At 43.9% G+C, this 19,579-nt stretch overlaps 1 protein-coding gene across 1 annotated transcript in view; it reads right to left on the bottom strand.

Annotated features, from left to right (window-relative positions):
• The window catches only part of CYFIP1 (cytoplasmic FMR1 interacting protein 1), a 140,061-nt gene that overhangs the window by 70,221 nt on the left and 50,261 nt on the right, over positions 1–19,579 (bottom strand). Inside the window, exons 15-21 of the mRNA XM_090064813.1 lie at positions 17,911–18,058; positions 15,269–15,422; positions 13,922–14,078; positions 7,244–7,340; positions 6,777–6,853; positions 4,160–4,268; positions 3,435–3,554 (exon numbers count right to left, since the gene is read on the bottom strand). Of these exons, the coding sequence (XP_089920939.1) occupies positions 3,435–3,554; positions 4,160–4,268; positions 6,777–6,853; positions 7,244–7,340; positions 13,922–14,078; positions 15,269–15,422; positions 17,911–18,058 (862 nt within the window). The remainder of the gene's footprint in view (positions 1–3,434; positions 3,555–4,159; positions 4,269–6,776; positions 6,854–7,243; positions 7,341–13,921; positions 14,079–15,268; positions 15,423–17,910; positions 18,059–19,579) is intronic.

The following is a 19,579-nucleotide window of genomic DNA, read 5'->3' as shown; positions in this document are numbered from 1 at the left end:
TTGATGTCGTCATAACTCTCTTTGATTTGGAGATGACCCAGTCAAGGCCAATCAGTTTAGCAATTTTAGGATGAACAAAACTGAACACAGAACTCCAAGCAACTCTTTTTCACAAAAGCATCTCTCTCCTACCCTTCCACTTTACAATACAGGGAAGAAAGATCATAGCGACCTTCTCTTTCAGCTGTTTGCAGTTGAGTTGAAATAAACATGGCTGATTTTGTCTGTTAATTCCACATTTATCTGTCAAATTTATGTCGTCAATGGAGTTCTGGGAACAGAGTTTCTTCATTAAAATTTTAATCAGGAAACTAACTAAAAATGACACAGTGGTATTGCACATATGTGCTCCCTGTGTGGGCATGAGTCAGATCCTATTACTTCACTGACAAAAACAAGCTTTTCCTATTGACAGCACTACAGAACCAACCTGCCTAGCAAGAGAACTAGTTACCTCTGTTCTGCTTCATACATCCAAAAAGACTGCCTGCTGACTTCAGATTCTGGATCATTTGACTTGGGTCTGCAATTACGCATGAAGTGTAGAACAGCTGCTCAGATGAAAGATGGCATTTCAGACTCGCATCATTAGAAAAACCTTGTTTCCTATTGTTGGAGCAAAATTTTAAGTATAGGTGCTGCCAATGCATGAACTCAGTTTGATTGAGAGTGGAAAATTCAGGGCCTGAGTTACCCCTTCTATGACCTCAGGAGCTGTCAATCAGCCCTGACCCACTTTCAGCTCTGAGCAGACTCAGTTGCTATGCAGATCTTAGCGCAGAGCATGCCCAGTGTACGACTGGAATGAGGTAATACCTCTAGAAATTTCTCTTAGCCAAGCAGCCTGATTGGCTATGGGGCTGCTATAAAAGGTCTGAGGGCCCCTCCCTCTGGGGGGAGAAGATCGCGTCACTGCAGACAGAGGCTGGTGTTTCCAGGGACTGTCTGGCAGTCAGGCTCTTGGGCCTACTGGTCTCCTTCCCCAGATTGGCACTCTGTGCTGGTTAGAGCTATTGCGGTTTTGATCTCCTGGTTCCTGATTCAATTTGACTGATTGCTGACTACGATTTTGGACCATCCCACTACGATTTCACCTCAACATTCTGGCATCCTGACCTCGGCATTACTCTACGACTACTCGATCGTCCACCAATATTGGACTGGCGTCACGTCTCGTTTTCATCATTCATCGTGTTACAGTTAGTTTGTTGTTTGTGTTATCCACTCAATGAGCTGTTGACCAGCCCTGGGACTAGGTCTTTGACTGAACCTCGTGGGCCAACAGACCCCTTTGTTGTTCTTGTTGTTGTTGTTGTAAACTGTAACTGAAGACATCGTTCTCCTACGCACCTAAGCGTAAGTCAAATAAATTTCCAACTTGTTTAAGAAACCGCTACGCCTCCCGTGCCTCAGTTCTCCATAGCCAATAGAACCCGGCCTGTTATCGTGTCTAATTGCCGCCCCGGCCCACCGTGACTCTGGGGTTTGGTTCCCACCCCGGGACACCTATCTATCTTTTCACAGCTTGAGAGCAACATCCAAGCACTAAAGAATCTGCTATTTATTTCCAGCCCTCCCAAGACTACTCCTCAACATGAGATGCTCTCTTTTGGTCAAGAAAAGTGAAACACAGCTTCCTCCATCACAGGTTAGTTCTCCACAGGATATGACCAGGTCACCTTTCCTCTAAGGGAGAAAAAGGTGGGTTTCCCTCTTCATTGCTGCCTCTAAAGCATACCTCCATCTCCTCAGCATATGAAAAGTCATTTAAACACTGTAAACAACAACATGATGATATACTACTATGTTTGACCAAGACTGTGTTACATGTTTTGCCCCAACAACTATCTTGGTTAAGAGTCTGGAGGCAATAAATAAATAAATCCTAACACTCCCAACCAAGGAAACTCTGCCAGCAACAATCCCCCATTGCTTCTCACGTAGACACAGGTTTTCACAATGAGAGTCCTTCCTTAGTACAGCTGATATTATTCATTCAGTTGACTTAGCTGTGCTGCAAAATAACTAACTAACTATCTCCCAGGATAAGCTGCCTTTTTCCCATATGGGATTGTGCTGGTATTGCTACCTGGTAAAGACTAGGGACAGAAGTTGCACATAAACCGGTTTAAGTGAGCAGAAACTGGTTTAAACCTGTAACAGAACATAAGTTCAGTGCACATAAACCAGTTTCAAAATGGCTGAAACTGGTTTAAAGACAAACCTGGTTGAATGTAATATCAGACTTAACTGATTTGGGTCAAACCGGTGTATGGAACTTCTATCCCAGGCCCCTTCCTGGTTCAAGTAAAATCATCCCCCATGCTTTCCAGCCCTGGGCTGTGCTGTGCTCTCTGCTCCAGAAAGCAGGGCTGGCTCCATCCCTCTTCTCTCTAGCTGGAGCAATGACAGCTGGCTGACAAGGGGGTGGAAAGGGCAAGCCCAGCTGGGGCTATCACCCAGTCTGCATGACAGGAGTGGGGGGCGGGGGGGAGACTTCCCCTCCTTCCTCCGCAGCAAACCCCAGCCGGGGTCTGGGACCAGGGAGGGTGCATTAAACACCCCTTCCCCTCCTCAAACTTACTGCTAGCTACAACTGTGGACTACAAATCCCAGAGGCACCTGGAAGCAGGAAGAGGAAGTGATGAGCAATCCTGCAGAATCCTGCTGCTATGATTTTGGACTGCAAATCCCAGAGACCTCACGGGCAGCAGGAAGAGGAAGCTAACACACAGCCCATGCTGGCTACATGCCAGAGAACCATGCTGTAGTGCTCCCTGTCTTCTAGTCTGAGGCACTGCAGGTTTGTGGCTGCAGCTGTATCAAAGGTAAACGTCTCTTCACTTCCAATTCAATTTAATCTATGCAGTTTAGACTAACCTGCTAAGACTGAATCAATTCAGCCTCAGGCTTTTTGACTGTCTGCACTTGCCTTGGCAGTGTTAAGGACTTGTCCAGGGCTAACTACTGATTTACCTTCCATAAACTAGGGAATTTATACCTCCACAAGAGGGGAGTGAAGAGAAATACCTCTGGAAACAAGCTATTTTTAGGTCAGTCTTCCTAAACTGTTCTGTGTGTATGCTCATTTAAACTCATCTTTGGGACAAAACAGTTATGTTGATTAGTGATTCAACACTCCCACTTCTTCAATAAAAGTGTGAGAGCATATAACACCAATAGCCAAACCAAAGACCATCTGCTATAAGTTAAAAATAAATTATTTGGTATAAACCTTTAGAAACCTTTTCAGCCTTCATTTTGCATCATAACACAATAAAAAATTGGTGCCAGTGAATGTAAATTAAGTGCAAGAACCATGATTGTTTACAAAACCCTTTTAAGCCATTCCCTACATAAAAAGAAATAATAGAGAAATACTGGCATCAAACTTTCAACAAATGTTTTAAGAGACAGCTGCAGAGAATACTTACTACAATGGAAGTTAAGTCCTCACTTTCAAATCGTCCAATTGCCAGCTCCAATGACTTATACATGGCTGCTGAAATCCGCTGAGTGATTAGGCGGTTGAGGTCTATTGACCTACCAAGAAGCTGAAGAAGAAACAACCCCCAAAACTGTATCAGATCAGACTGCGATGCATCCCTAAAACTGAGACTAATGGTATAAATTTAAGTGATTTCCCCCAAACTAATTTTTGTTAGTTAACAGATGAAATAAGCTGTAGATATATGTGATACTCACACACACACACACACACACACGTAGCATGCAGAAAAAATATAAATCCACTGTGTACCCTAGTTACTGGCACCTTACATCCTCACAGGAGTCATAATAATATTTGGTACTTTTAAATCCAAATCAAATGTTGAGCTAGATAACTGAGTTTCCACTGAGTTCCAAAAGTTTCCATACTTATTTGCGACTTATTTCAACTGACTCCATCGTGTAAGTAATATGACAATACTACCATGTACCATATTTGTGTGTGTGCATGCGTGCAGATGCACATGTGTTTTACTAGAAATATTTACACTATAACAGGATTTTGCTGTGAATTTACTCCTTGAAGTGATTAAAAAACACTCACAGACATCAAACAGAGTATGAAGATGTCAGGCAAGTAATAAGATACTGGTACATCAGGAACATTAAAAACCATTAATTACAGTGCAGCAGTTCCAGTTTTACGCACCTGAACATGTCTCTGTTTCAGCAGGGTTTCATATCTGTTGGACGATGGCAAGTGAATTGATGCCCCCTGATTCTTGCACTCTGAGCGTAATCGCTTATCCAGAAGCAGACTATTATGGAGAGGGGAAAAAAACACCAATATTTTATAGTACAGGCATACCTCGTTTTATTGCGCTTTGCTTTATTGCGCTTCGCAGATATTGCGTTTTTTTACAAATTGAAGGTTTGTGGCAACCCTGTGTCGAGCAAGTCTATCAGCGCCATTTTTCCAACAGCATTTGCTCACTTCATGTCTCTGTGTCACACTTTGGTAATTCTCGCAATATTTCAAACTTTTTCATTATTATATTTGTTATGGTGATCTGTGATCTTTGATGTTACTATTGTAATTGTTTTGGGGCGCCACGAACTGCGCCCATATAAGACGGCAAACTTAATCGATAAATGTTGTGTGTGTTCTGACTGCTCCACTGACCGGCCACTCCCCCGTCTCTCTCCCTCTCCTCGGCCCTCCCTATTCCCTGAGACACAACAATATTGAAATTAGGCCAGTTTATAACCCTACAATGGCCTCTAAGTGTTCAAGTGAAAGGAAGAGTCGCACGTCTCTCACTTTAAATCAAAAGCTAGAAATGATTAAGCTTAGTGAGGAAGGCACGTCGAAAGCCGAGATAGGCCGAAAGCTAGGCCTCTTGCGCCAAACAGTTAGCCAAGTTGTGAACGCAAAGGAAGAGTTCTTGAAGGAAATTAAAAGTGCTACTCCAGTGAACACACGAATGCTAAGAAAGCAAAACAGCCTTATTGCTGATATGGAGAAAGTTTTAGTGGTCTGGATAGAAGATCAAACCAGCCACAACATTCCCTTAAGCCAAAGCCTAATCCAGAGCAAGGCCCTAACTCTCTTCAATTCTCTGAAGGCTGAGAGAGGTGAGAAAGCTGCAGAAGAAAAGTTTGAAGCTAGCAGAGGTTGGTTCATGAGGTTTAAGGAAAGAAGCCGTCTCCATAACATAAACGTGCAAGGCGAAGCAGCAAGTGCTGATGTAGAAGCTGCAGCAAGTTATCCAGAAGATCTAGCTAAGATAATTGATGAAGGTGGCTACACTAAACAACAGATTTTCAATGTAGACCAAACAGCCTTATATTGGAAGAAGATGCCATCTAGGACTTTCATAGCTAGACAGAAGTCAATGCCTAGCTTCAAAGGACAGGCTGACTCTCTTGTTAGGGGCTAACGCAGCTGATGACTTTAAGTTGAACCCAATGCTCATTCACCATTCCGAAAATCCTAGGGCCCTTAAGAATTATGCTAAATCTACTCTGCCGGTGCTCTATAAATGGAACAACAAAGCCTGGATGACAGCACATCTGTTTACAACATGGTTTACTGAATATTTTAAGCCCGCTGTTGAGACCTACTGCTCAGAAAAAAAGATTCCTTTCAAAATATTACTGCTCACTGACAATGCACCTGGTCACCCAAGAGCTCTGATGGAGATGTACAACGAGATTAATGTTGTTTTCATGCCTGCTAACACAACATCCATTCTGCAGCCCATGGATCAAGGAGTAATTTCGACTTTCAAGTCTTATTATTTAAGAAATACATTTCGTAAGGCTACAGCTGCCATAGATAGTGATTCCTCTGATGGATCTGGGCAAAGTAAACTGAAAACCTTCTGGAAAGGATTCACCATTCTAGATGCCATTAAGGACATTCGTGATTCATGGGAGGAGGTCAAAATATCAACATTAACAGGAGTTTGGAAGAAGTTGATTCCAACCCTCATGGATGACTTTGAGGGGTTCAAGACTTCAGTGGAGGAAGTAACTGCAGATGTGGTGGAAATAGCAAGAGAACTAGAATTAGAAGTGGAGCCTGAAGATGTGACTGAATTGCTGCAATCTCATGACAAAACTTTAACGGATGAGGAGTTGCTTCTTATGGATGAGCAAAGGAAGTGGTTTCTTGAGATGGAATCTACTCCTGGTGAAGATGCTGTGAACATTGTTGAAATGACAACAAAGGATTTAGAATATTCCATAAACTTAGTTGATGAAGCAGCGGCACGGTTTGAGAGGATTGACTCCAATTTTGAAAGAAGTTCTACTGTGGGTAAAATGCTATCAAACAGCATCGCATGCTACAGAGAAATCTTTCGTGAAAGGAAGAGTCAATCGATGCGGCAAACTTCATTGTTGTCTTACTTTAAGAAATTGCCACAGCCACCCCAGCCTTCAGCAACCACAACCCTGATCAGTCAGCAGCCATCAACATCAAGGCAAGACCCTCCACCAGCAAAAAGATTACGACTCGCTGAAGGATCAGATGATGGTTAGCATTTTTTAGCAATAAAGTATTTTTTAATTAAGGTATGTACATTGTTTTTTTTAGACATAATGCTATTGCACACTTAATAGACTACAGTATAGTGTAAACATAACTTTTATATGCACTGGGAAACCAAAAAATTCGTGTGACTCACTTTTTTGCGATATTTGCTTTACTGCGGTGGTCTGGAACCGAACCCGCAATATCTCCGAGGTATGCCTGTACATTACACAGCTAGCTACAGTCAAAATATACAAATTTAAAAAAATACAACTATCACACTACCTACCCTCCTGCTATAATTTTGTAGTATGCAAATATCTGGTCCGCCAGCTTGTAGACAAATTGGTCAAAACACAAGTTTACCTGAAAAAAGATTAGAGATATTAATTATATTTAAACAAGAGAGGCGACTTGCCCCCGGCTCTCATTACTCAAAATAAATACAAATAAAAGTTAAAAAACTGTCAGGTCTGTTCACATCCTTTTTGTAGTAGTGCTGATGTCAAAATATGCTTGCTTTATGAAAGGATAAAGAGCATTTAGTGTTCTATTAACTGGCCCTCTCTCTGCAAGGAGGGCACCTCCTCTCTCATTCTCGAGGTGTCTTTGCCATGGCTCAGCACTTTTGTTTTTGTATTTTCTTCATCTACTTTGAAGATGTGACTATTGTTCCATTAATGTTACATCACCTATAACATCAGCCTTCCCACCAGGACACAAACCACTTTTTTCCAAATGATCAGATTAACTTACCTCTGCCTCAATTTCATCATACAGGAACTGCTTCTTAAATTTAGTTAATGCATAGTGAGCACTATCATTGTAAAGGTCCAAAGAATAGAGAACATATCTGAATGGAAAAAAATATGGAAAAAGGTTACTTTCTTCAAGTTTCTAGATTTCTTCAAGAAGCTGTAGTTAGAGGAGATCCTACTTCAAAGTATACATAATCCCATAATCCCCACGCATACAAGAAAAGAGTTTGCTATTGTTTAACAATCGTGCCTATCATGTCCATTGGGGCCATCATGTGCCCTGTACCTCCTAAAGTCCTGCACAAGGGCAAGAAAAGCAGAGCAAACAGAATGCCACCACAGTCCCTTCATCTGTCATAGTATGTTAGCTGAATAACATGAGAAGTAGGAATGGAAGGACAGCTCATGGGATCCACACTGAGAACAGCAACTCTAAACTACTGTTACCATAGAGCAACTGTTTCTTCTTCAAATATATGTCAGTACAGATCCCACAATAAGAGATGGCCAAGAAATTTCTCTGCAGGTTGGCAGGAATTAGTTTAAAGTTCTACCAGTCGAACAGTATATGTAGCACTTCTCTCAACATCTCTGGAAAGCACCTGATAATGCTTCGCTGCTTATTTAGACTGTAAACTGAATGGTGCCTCTGTTTGCAGGAGACCTCTGACTGGCTCCAGAATGCCCTCATTGGTGAACGGAGAGCTCCTGGCAGAGGACATCATGATCAAGGCACCTAGGAATTTATTCAGTCTTTTCTGTATGACCATCCAGTGTCTGCAACACAGGTTAGAAGACACCGAAATATTTTAAAACTCCTCAAACTTAAGAGCACAGGCTGGTTCATCTACAATAAGGGTGATTCTTTTGGTGGAAACTGGTTCTCTTGTTCTGCTGATACAGTTCCTGGGTGCAGTACCAGCCTCTGGCTCTGGTGATTTCACAGGGGAGACCGATCTCCTCCTCCTCTTCTTCATCAGCCTACTGGATCAACGTCTGTGTGATGCTCTTCACCAGTGCCAGTACTGGTAATACTGGCTCACTTAATCCTGTTCCAGTAGCGAAGGACTCGGATAGGCTGTCCTTGGAGGAGTGATGTCTTTCCTCTTCTTTCTACAGGGTAGTTCCTCTCTATTTGGAGTTACGCCTGGCCTTTGCTTGGCCCTTGTTTTTAACTTGGTCAGCAAAGCAATGCCAAGAGTTCATGTACTCATGCACCAGCACCTCTGACACCTTCCATGTTCATTCCCCACTGAGTTCTGATAGATTGCTTAATCAAGTAAAGTTTTACTTATGTTTCTTAACTTACAAGTCATTTGCAAAAATGATTTAGAGATTCAGTGCTTTTCAGGGATATGGTTCTCCCACAGACAAGAGAGGCATTGGCTATCCCTGTCATTCAGCTGGCTAAGCCCACTGCAGGTCACGCAAGGCTTCAACAACTTCAACATTTGGAGGCCACCAGGTGAGACATTTCTTCAAAAGATTAAATATAGAAATTGAACTCAAAGGCCGCATCCTGATGAGTGCAGCCGTGAGGAATGTGGCGCTGCAGACATGTCTACAGTGGCACATAGCACAAGGTGGGAGCACAGTGGAATCCACACTCAAGTATGCTTGGAGAATACTTGCAGTTTGTAAAATGTTTTGTGAACATGACAGCAAAAAAGAAGTGATCATTAAAAAATTGCAGTTCTTTGTAATTCAGCCCACCTGAGAAGATCAGTATAGAAGAAAAACAAGTCAACTACACTGCCACAAAAAATCAAACTCCCAAATGCCACCAGAGGAATGAACCTTACAAGAAGATTTGACAAACACCCAGTGGACAAGTTTGACCTAGCTTACAAATCTGCCATAGTTAACAAGCTCCCCTGCCCCTTATGTTAGAAACAGAGGTTACACATAAACTAGTTTAAGTGATGAGAAACTGGTTTAAACCTTTAACAGAACCAAATTTCAGTGTACATAAACCAGTTTCAAAATGGCTGATACCAGTTTGAGATAAGCCTGGTTGAATGTAGTATGAGACTTAACTGATTGCGGTAGAACCAGTTCATGGAACTTCTGTCCCAGACCTCTGCCTGATTTAAATTAAACCCCCAGCATGCCGGCATGCTCTGCAGCCCTGGGCAGGGCGGGGGGCATGAGCAGATGCCAGCCTCCTTAAGGTGAAGGAGGCAGGGAAGAGATTTATTCCCCGCTCCCTCCTGTGTCCCACCAGCATGGACCACAGCTGGGGCCTTCCAGGCACAGGCACATGCACAGAGGACCGTATCAGGATCTGCACTCCCTCACTGCTGTAGGGCCAGGTGCATGGCCAGGCACCAGCTGACATGGCTCCCTGAGGCAAAGGGGGCAGGGAGGGACTTTATTCCTCCTCTACCCCTGGGACCCCAGCCAGGGTCTGCCTGGCTGAGGCAGAGCAACCCCTGTAAGGCATTCCCCTCCCCTTGTCAGCATGGAAGCAGCAGAGGGCATGGCCAGCCCCAGCAGTAGCCTCAAGTGAAGTGGCCACGGAGGGGGTTTAATTCCCCCCTCCCTGTCCCACCAGCACAGACCTGAGCCAGGGTCTGCATGGTGCTCTACCCTCATTGTTGCAATTGCAGGGGCAGAGGCATGGACAGATGCCAGCTGGCATGGCCCCCTGAGAGAAAGGGGGCAGGGAGGAGGTTTATTCCTCCCTACGCCCTCTCTACACCTGGGGGACCCCAGTCGGGTCTCCGAGCCCCAACCACCACCTCTGCTGATCACGCTTTGCATGGGACAAGTAGCAGAATAAGACCCCTCCCTGCCTCCTTTGCCGGATGCCAGAGGGATGGCAGAAATAAATCCCCTTCCTGCTCCCTTCACCTAAAGGGGCCCTGCCGGCCAGCCTCTGCCCAGCCGGCCAGCCTCTGCCCAGCCCTACTACTGGAGCGTTAAGTGGGGAGTGACTCTGACAGGGCAGCAGCCCCTGTGATGGTGTCCCAAAAGTTCAAGTCTTTTCCCAGCAGGGGAGCTGTGCTGTAGGCGGGAGCAGGGCAGGACAGAGCTGCCACAGACTGCATGGGGCAAGCGGTGGCAGCATGCTGGGGGGGCGGGGGGGTTGGAGGAGCTACGGCCACCCCCTAAGCCCCAGTGTCCCACATAGTCTGCAGCAGGTCTGCCCGCCCCACTCCTGCCCAGAGCGCAGCCTCCCCACCGGGAAGAGGCTTGCACTCCTGGGACACCATCACAGGGGCTGCTGCCCCAAGAGGATCGTTCCCCCTTCACCGCTCCAGCAGCAGGTTCAGGGACATGGCCAGAGGCTGGCTGGCATGCCCCGCTTAAGCAAAGGAGACAGAGAGGGGGTTTATTTCTCCCCTCCCTACAGCATCTGGTGATAGGGGCAGGGAGGGGGCTTATTCTGCTGCTTGTTCCATGCAGGGAGTGATCAGCAGAGTTTCGTGATAAAAAAAAATCGTGTTTCATGGATCATGTTTTCTGTGATTAAAAAAAAACCAAACCCACAAATTCTCCAATAAAAATCCCAAAATCCATGGTTAAAATTAAATGCCCCCTACAGCCATGCTGTTGTCCCTTGCTCCCTCCCACAGCCCCGCTTGTGCCCCTTGCTCCCCATCCACAGCCCCGCTGAAGGGGTCCCCCAGCTGCCAGGCCTATGGGGCCAGGGACCCAGGTCCACAGCCCCCTGCCCTCAATGGAAGGCAGTGGCTGCTACAGCAGGAGCATGAGCCAGTTCCCCCCGCACTGTGCCTGCCACAGGCTCGGGCGGGGCCAGCTCCCAGTGGCAGTATGCACTTCTGGGGGGGTAGGGGGGGGACCCATGCCCCCCCGATCTGTGTAGGGGGTGGGAGCAGGGCAGATGTGCACTGCCCCATGCATGCAGAGAAAGTGTGGCCAGGGCAGCACAGAGCTTGCAGCGGCAGGCAGCTTTCATGCATGGCCCCACTGTGCCCTGCTGTGCCAGTCACACACGCTGTGCTCTGGAGAGTCTGGGGGAGCACAGCGTTTGTCACCCAGGGTTTGCAGCTGGCCAGGCACTCTGGCTGAGAGGGGGTTTGCAGCCTGCCTGCTCCCAGCCAGAGTGCTCTGCCAGCTGCAAAACCCTCCTCCCAGCCCGAGTGCCCAGCTGGGGAGTGCCCAAGCTGGCTGGGGGCTGAGGGAGCTGGGAGTTTTGCAGCCAGCCAAGCACTCTGGCCAGGTGTGGGGAGGCTGCAAACCCCCTCCCAGCCACAGTGCCTAGCTAGCTCCAAACCTCCCTGCTCCTTCAGCCCCTAGCCAGCTTCCCCCCGCAGCCCAGCTCCACAACCCCTAAGCCCCACTCACCTCCAGCAAGAACAGCAAGTCTGAAGCAGCCCCTGGTAAGCGTGAGTGTTGGGCCCTGCCCTTCCCTTCACCTCTCAGCAGGGTTGAGGGTTTCCCTGCCCCTTTTGCAAAAAGCTCTTGCAGGCTGGAACTCAGCCAGCCTGCAAAGCTCTTTGCAAAGGGGAGAAAATCAATGGGTTTCTCTTCTAAAAGGGAAAATTCGTGTTTTCTCTAATAAAAATGGGAAATCTGTGGTTTTCTCTGTTTTTCCATGGGAAATGGAAAACCAGGATCCCTGGCGATCAGTAAAAGTGGCGGTCAGGGCTAGCAAACCCTGGCTGCAGCCTCCCAGCAGTAGAGGGGGCAGAGGGGAGAATAAACTCCCTCCCTGCCCCCTTTGTCTCGGGGGGCCATGCTAGCTGGCATCTGGCCATGCCCCTGCAGCAATGAGGGTAGAGCCCCATGCAGACCCGGGCTCAGGTCCATGCTGCTGGGACAGGGAGGGGTTAATCCCCCCCTCCCTGGCCAGTTCACTTGAGGCTACTGCTGGGGTTGGCCAAGCACTCCCCCCAACCCCCACCCCAGCTTCCCTGCAGCCAAGGGCATGCTCTAGCGCCCCCCACCCCCCCAGCTTCTGGCCTGAGTCACTTTAGGCATGTGCCTGCATTTCCCAAGTCAGAAGTGAATGCCAGGCTCCAGATTTTTGAACATCTGTCCCTAGCCTTATAGTCTATAGTCCAAGTGGTCCCAAGTGAATTTTCCAACAGTAAAGCAAATATAAACCAATGCACTATACCCCCTTGTTTCTGTAGCAAGCAGAAAACCTAAACAAATGCTCCAAGACTTTGTTATTTTCTTGGCCTCCATCCTTTTCATCATGGTTGAGACCTCCACAGTCCAGAGATGGGATTTCAAATGGGGATTTTCCAAAAGACCCAAAGGTATTAGCTGCCATATGGCTGAGGCTACAGTACTTAGAAGCTACTGGCCTCAAAAATATCAAAATTACCCATTTCATTGTTATTCACTTTAGTAGAAGGTGTGGGAAGCTGGATTGAGTGAAACCCATGTGGAATTATTTGGGTTTTAATGCAGAGGGAAGAAAGAAGGAGATGCAAGAAATCTGGGAAAGAGAAAAGTAAAGGACAAGAAATAGCTACTGTGCTTCAGATGCGTTTTCCTACTGTGCAATGATGTGACAGGGAGGTATTTAAAGATTAGAAAAGAACAAAGTTTAGCTAATTGCATAAAGATCACATCTGCTTCTTTACGAAAACTTCCTATTGATACAAGAACCTGTGGATTGTTGTCCTAAGATCTTTAACGGTGGTACACACTTCAAAAAAAAAAAAAAAAGGTTATTTTAATCGCTCCATAAAATAGCTGACATCCATGATTTAAATCTGGAGAGACAGTGCATCAGCAGAACAACTTAGTTGAATGTCTTCATGCTTTTTACAGGAAATAGTTTAAAAATCTGGTATTTAAAACAAACAAGCAAGCAAGAAAATAAGAGAACCGAGATTTTGTTCCTCCAGATTTAAATAACAGCTGGAAAATTCACTATCAGCCAAGTCCCAGAGTTTGTTTCTTATCAGACATTTACCACGTTCTTTTTAATAAGCACAAGAATTAAGATGGATGGCGTGGAAAACCAGTCACAGTATGTCCACACAACATGAACTTTCATAGGACTTGACCTGAAGATCCATAAGAAGCAAGTAAATAGGAAATCTCAGAAATAAAAATAAACATGAAATATTACAATCAGGTCTGTCTCAAGAGTAGACAGAAATAATAACAGTAATAGTACTTAATCATTTCAGTTTCTTTTACCTTACACATAGGCTTTGGATGCTGGAAAATATAATGATTCAATTCACTTCTGTTTCTTTGATGACCCTGTATTGACAGGATTCCTACGTATCCATCTCAAGACTTAGTACACGGAGTGCAATTTAAATCACTACATTTTCTTCTTATGGTCTTGTCCTATCTCATAAATATCCTTTCATGTCTATTATACTTCCATATAGCTTAAGTCCTGTTGCCTTTGAAGTTAATCAGAGTTTAATTACTGACTTCAAAGAATATCAACTTGCAGCCATAAGTTCAGGTGCCAGCAAAGCAACACTTAAGAGTTCATCTCAGAATGAGTTTAGCCTGCCTGTGTCTCAAAGGACTAATATCATTGAACCCTTGGGAACTTGCATGCACCAAGCCATGCCAAGATAAAAGAGCAGGCATCTAGGAAAGAAAAGATCTTCAAACATAAATCTTTATCACACTTCCTCAGCATTAGCTTGAGGACACCTGTTAAGGCAAGGAGTTGGTAACAGAATGATATTTACAATCATTTCAGTGAGGGAGCGCAGATAAGACTTACTCCATCATTGATGCCTCTTTGGTCTCCAGAATATGGTCAGTCAGAATCCAAGGCATTGACATTTCAATAGGAAACTGGATTCTTCTGCCCATGGTCAACTCTAAGAAGAACTCTCTGAACCACAACTGGGACAGGTCACAGCACTGCTGCAGAGTTTCTTTCAGAATAAATGACACAACATTATTATATTTCTCATATGAAACACATTTGTAAAATGATAAAACTGTGATGCTGATGATGCAATGTGAAACTAAGAAGCAGGTGAGGTACTAGAGCTAAGGTAAGCCAAATGCACAAATCAATTTCAGATGTAAAGCCAGTGAGGTTTTTAAATAGCTCTCAACATACAAATACACCCAGAGTGAGCCACTAACACCCCCAAGTGTTTTACTACAGAAAATATTGCCATTGTGGGCCAGCAGCAAAACTGCATGATGCCCCTCTCCACTAGACAAGTGATTTTATTCCCAACCCCGTCAGAGTGCTTTAAAAACAGCCTTCAGTTCATGGTACGACAGTCAGAAAAGGCAGGCAAGATTGTGTTGTAACAATCATCACCATTTCAACCATCAGATTAAGCAGCAGGATTTACTTGCCCTTTTGACCTTCACTTATTAGGAGAGCAGGGAACAAGACACAAATAAGGGAGGGACTGGAACTTGGAAGAACTCCAAGGGAACCCTGTCAAGGAGGTCAGAAGATTTCTTCTGCATCTCCAAGAAAAGTACACAAAATAGGCAATATTTGCAAAAGACTAGAGGACCAAATCAAAGATGAACATTTTTCTAAGCAAACACAATGCTGTTTATGGAAAGCATTAGTACTAGAATTAGCAAGCCTCCCTCCTCTGAGAGCCAGCGGATCCAGTAACAAAATAAAGATGCAAGACAATACAACATGGTGATGACAAAAACTAGATACATTCAGTGTCAGTAGGTGAATCCACGAGGATAATATGTTTCCGATTACAAGTGACTGAACACAGAAGGGACTACTAAACTGATACTAAATTTAGTATGATTTGGTTACTCTTCCCTAGAAAAAAAAATAATTTCTTGAATTTTGGCTATTTATACTGGCTTGATGTTTATGTCCCTTATTATATAAAAAAAGAGGCATCAGTTAAAAAAAACTAAAACACAAACAAACACAACATTAAGCACAACACATATGGCCAGGCAAAACTCGGCTGAACACTTCCTTTGTATGGTTTCAAAGTTCTGACAGGCCAATGTTTTATGAGGACAAAGAAAAGTTCCTTGGTTTAGGCAATCGGAAACATTTTCCAGGTTGTGTTAAAGGTGTTAGGACATGCTAGGCTGGACACTGATCATCTACATATCTTACCACTGAAATTTATCAAATGAGTGTAGAAGAAAGACTCGCGATGAAATTTTTCTATGTCCAATATGGTGGGCCCCTCAAGGCTACTTCTCAAGGTTTTCTTGGAACCACTTTTGTCAGCAATGAGGGACTCTAACATAGTTCTCACCATGTAAAGCTGTATCATTAAAGGAAAAATACGTGGCGGAGGGGGGAAAAAAAGGAAAATACACACGGTACATTAGTCAAGTAACACTGAGAAATACTAATCAGAAAGTGACTGCTCCACTGTAAACTGAAACCATCGGGACAAAAGCAGTGCCTTTCTCCTAAAGGAGAAAGGAGGCTGTTATAGTCCAACCCAACTCAAATGCCTAACCAAGTTAAAGGAGTCTCCAGTAATATGTAGAAATAGACAATTTGCAGTGGAACAGTTCACACACCACAAAATTAAAATAATAAGCAATGTCTTACCACCAAAGTTTAAAAGAGGTGGATAGATGTACGACTGCCTCAGAAACTTGTTTGCCACATGCAATAGCTTTTCCATTCCCAGAGACTTGAGCTGCTTCAACAGCTCAGCAGAGTTTAAGGACTCTGTCATAGTGCGAAACATGTAGAGCTAAAAACCAACAGACAGGGAGAGGCAGGGGAGAGAGAATCCATTAATAAAAAACATGTGAGTAAATAAGGAAAGGGAAATAGAAGCAGATAAAAATGTGCATTAGTATGTTAAAAATTAAAAGCAATATAGTAAGCATGGTGAGGGAAACATTCACTTCTTATGTAAGTAGGCATGTATCTTCATATGGCCAAGTCATTTTGTGAGCATCTTATCTGAAGCTCATTAAAAGCCAATGAAAAAGACTTCCACTGATTTTTAATAAGTATTGAATCTGGATTTAGTCGATTACCTTCTTTATCAAAAGATTTTACAAAGATTTCTCAGTGCAATTAATACAGCACATTATTAATTTGAAATTGCATAAAACTGACATAACTGTCACCTAATAGTTAATATAAACTGTTTCCCTCTTCAGCCAAAAAAGGGTTAGGTCCAAGAATAGAGAAAGGACAGAAGAAAGCATATTAAATCAGTTTGCAACAGACAGTTAAACAAAGTCCTTAAACAAATGAAAGTAAGAGAAAAAATACTGGTGGCAATATACAAAACCAAATTATTATTAGAACAAACAGGTTGATCTGATTAAACAGAATTGTCACCAAACACCTTTCAGAACATTTTTTTTCCTAAACCCATTTAATCATCCATAAATAATACTGAAGAATTACCTACATAGGATGTTAGGAATTACCATGGCTTTATTTATAAATCACAACTCCCCCCATTTTACCTGCAAAAATGCTCAGAGTTCAATCAACTATAAGTGTGCAACCAGAAAAACCAGCATTCTCAGAACAGAGAAAGAGTGGAATCTCATACAGAATGGAAGAAGAGGCAAGTTTCTATACATGGGGCTTTAGTGTTTCCTGCAAAGAATATCTGAAAATACTGCTTAAGATTAGGGAGGGCAAACGTGAGATCAGTTTCAAGGGGAATTTCCATACACCATAAGGCAAAGGCTACAAAATTAAGGGATAAAAAGGTAGAAACAAAAGTAATCCAAGTGCACAATATCCATCAGACAAAGCACAAGCATAGAAGGCAAACATATAGCATGTCCTGTAGATTGGGACCCACCCAATTCGTAAAGTTGCCAACCCTCCCGGATTGGCCGGGAGTCTACCGGAATCGGCATCGATCTCCCAGTGACTACTGAAAGCAACCAGGGAGACTGATATTGTGAATGGGTCGAACAGTACAATTAATGACATTATGTCATGCTGGGGAAAAAAAAAACTCTCCCAGAACAGCTTCAGCCAGAGTTGGCAACCCTGCCAATTTGCAATTTTGCATTGCCCGTAAAATAAAATAAAATAAAAATAAAAAACAATTAAAAATAAAAATAAAATTGCTGGCTCCCAGTGGGGAGCTGGGACAAAGGTGAACAGCCAAGGTGGCAGCCACCCCTAGCCCTTGCCACTGATTGAATGAAGAGACTACCCATCACACAGCTCCACCCATCTTGGCCAACCAGCGGCGAAGGGCAGGGCTGCATGACAAGCAGCCCTATTGGCCAATCAGCAGTGAAAGTTGGGGCCACTATGAAAATAGCAGCCGGCCCCACAATCTGCGTGTGAAATCGGATGCCTGCCTCCTGGATTTTGGCAGGTCCCTACCTATAGATTGACTGGATTTCAAGAAAACAAGGACAATTTAGTCTGGAAGGAAGGGAAACAAGCTGAGAAAGAATTCAATCATCTCTAAAAAGGAAAAAAAAAAAGGAGGCATAGATTTAATGTATGAGCATTTCTCTGGAATAAGCTGAACTTATGGAAGTGTAATACCTTGGGAAAGAACTACCAGAGAAGAAAATAGCTAGACCACCCTAGAAAGAGAATTTGGCATAATCCAAAATTTATAATGCTTTAAATTGCTTTATATTTAGATATGTATAAAACTTGAAATTTTGAAACAATCTAAAATCCATTCCAGATTTGGAAAGGGCTCAACAGTTAAAAAAAAACAAAAACAAAACAAAAAACAATACATGTTACCATGACCCAAGCACCATAATCACCACAGAGAAAAAACATGAAAATACCTGGGTACTAGAGGGTCCAACTGCTCGCCTTGGAACTTTGATGTCGAAACCACTTTTGGGGTCTTTTTCTCCTCTTAATGCTGGGTCATTAAATGGCTCATGTCCTGCTTCCCAGTCACAAACTGTCTTTCTAATGGCCTGAAGAACACTAAAAACACAATCCAGAATACTTTAGTATTCAGAAAAATGTAAATGCAAGCTTCACAACCACAACCACATGAGATTAGATCTCCAAAAGGGGCTATATTTTAGCAAATATTGTTCCAAGTGATACTTCAAGAGTACCGTATTTAATCAAGTACAATACGAGGTCTCCGCCTCCCCCATCCCCTCCCCTGCAATCAGCATGGGGAAAAAAGCCCCTCAATTATATCTGCATACAAGAACACCGTATTCAATATATTGTCCGTCATTGAACTGATGCCAAAAGCAGTATATGATCAGTAATGGAAACCAACTATTAAGCTAATTAAATGCAGCCAACACTAAGTGTGTCCACTTAGTAGTTTATTCAATTAGTGCACATGAATAAACTCTGGAGCTTATTGCTCCATAGTTTTGTGCTCCCAGGCATGCCATGTGAACATGTGCCCAGGAGCAACAAATTTCGGAGCAATTAGCTCCAGAGTTTATTCATGCGCAGCACATGGAGCCTAGTCAGAGAAGCCAACTAGGCTGGCAGGGGACCCTGAGAGTCAGTCTGTCAACCCAGGGCTTTTCCAACCAAGCTCAATATGCTGCAGAGGGACTGGCTGGGACACAAGAGTACTTCAGCACAGGGCTAGGCGGCAGGAAGCCCCAGCACTGAAGTATCCTCATGCCCCAGCCAGCCAGTCAGTGTCTGCATGCTCCACAATAGGATAGTACTTGTATTTACACACAGTACGCTGCTGCGGAGTTTACTCATTTCGTGTGCCCTCGTAGAGCCACAGGTGTAGAGGCCGAGACATTTATTGCACAGTTAATTAGTCAATTGCACAGTAAGCGTCTCGTATAGGTAAGCCCACTGAGCATGACTATAAAATACACAACTTATGCTGGGCAAACATGCTGATGGATAGGTTAGTGCAGCCCACTTGAATAAGATGTATGCTAGTGCCCACTGAGCACTGCCCACCCCAACACTGACTCATTCAAGTCATAATGAGCCACTATATTTTATACATTTTTACTTCACTCCCTCTTCATTCCCACAGCTGAGCTGTGCCATTCTTTTCCATTTCCAATGATTCCTGTTTCTTCACCAACCTCAAATGTCTCACAAACCACCAAATGGAGGCCCAACCTTCACCAAGAATCTGTCACCTCAGCTTCCCTCAGCCTGTTGCATATGATTAATATGGCGCCACCTGCCATGAGGTGGAGCCAGACCCAGGTTGCTCTGAATCTCATCTCCATATAAATTTCTGGAGGATCCCAGGACTCATGACAGAAACGCCTGGTTCCAAATTATGAGTGGAGCATTATTATCACATGGATCCTCTGCGTGGGGCATCTGGAATACACATACATACTGAGAAATGATGAGCTGTAGGGTCACCATGACCTGAAATACTGTTGGGACCAACCTAACTATACAGTAAGTTGCAAGTCTCTTGGTTTTGGACTAATATCATACATAGTAGGTGCACCTACACGTGCGTTTTACTGTGGAGTAGACTAATTATCT

Source organism: Crocodylus siamensis, chromosome 1 (assembly GCF_052110815.1).
Source record: "Crocodylus siamensis isolate JL-2025a chromosome 1, ASM5211081v1, whole genome shotgun sequence".
Lineage (NCBI taxonomy): Eukaryota > Metazoa > Chordata > Crocodylia > Crocodylidae > Crocodylus > Crocodylus siamensis.
This window is presented reverse-complemented; position numbering and strand designations above follow the sequence as displayed.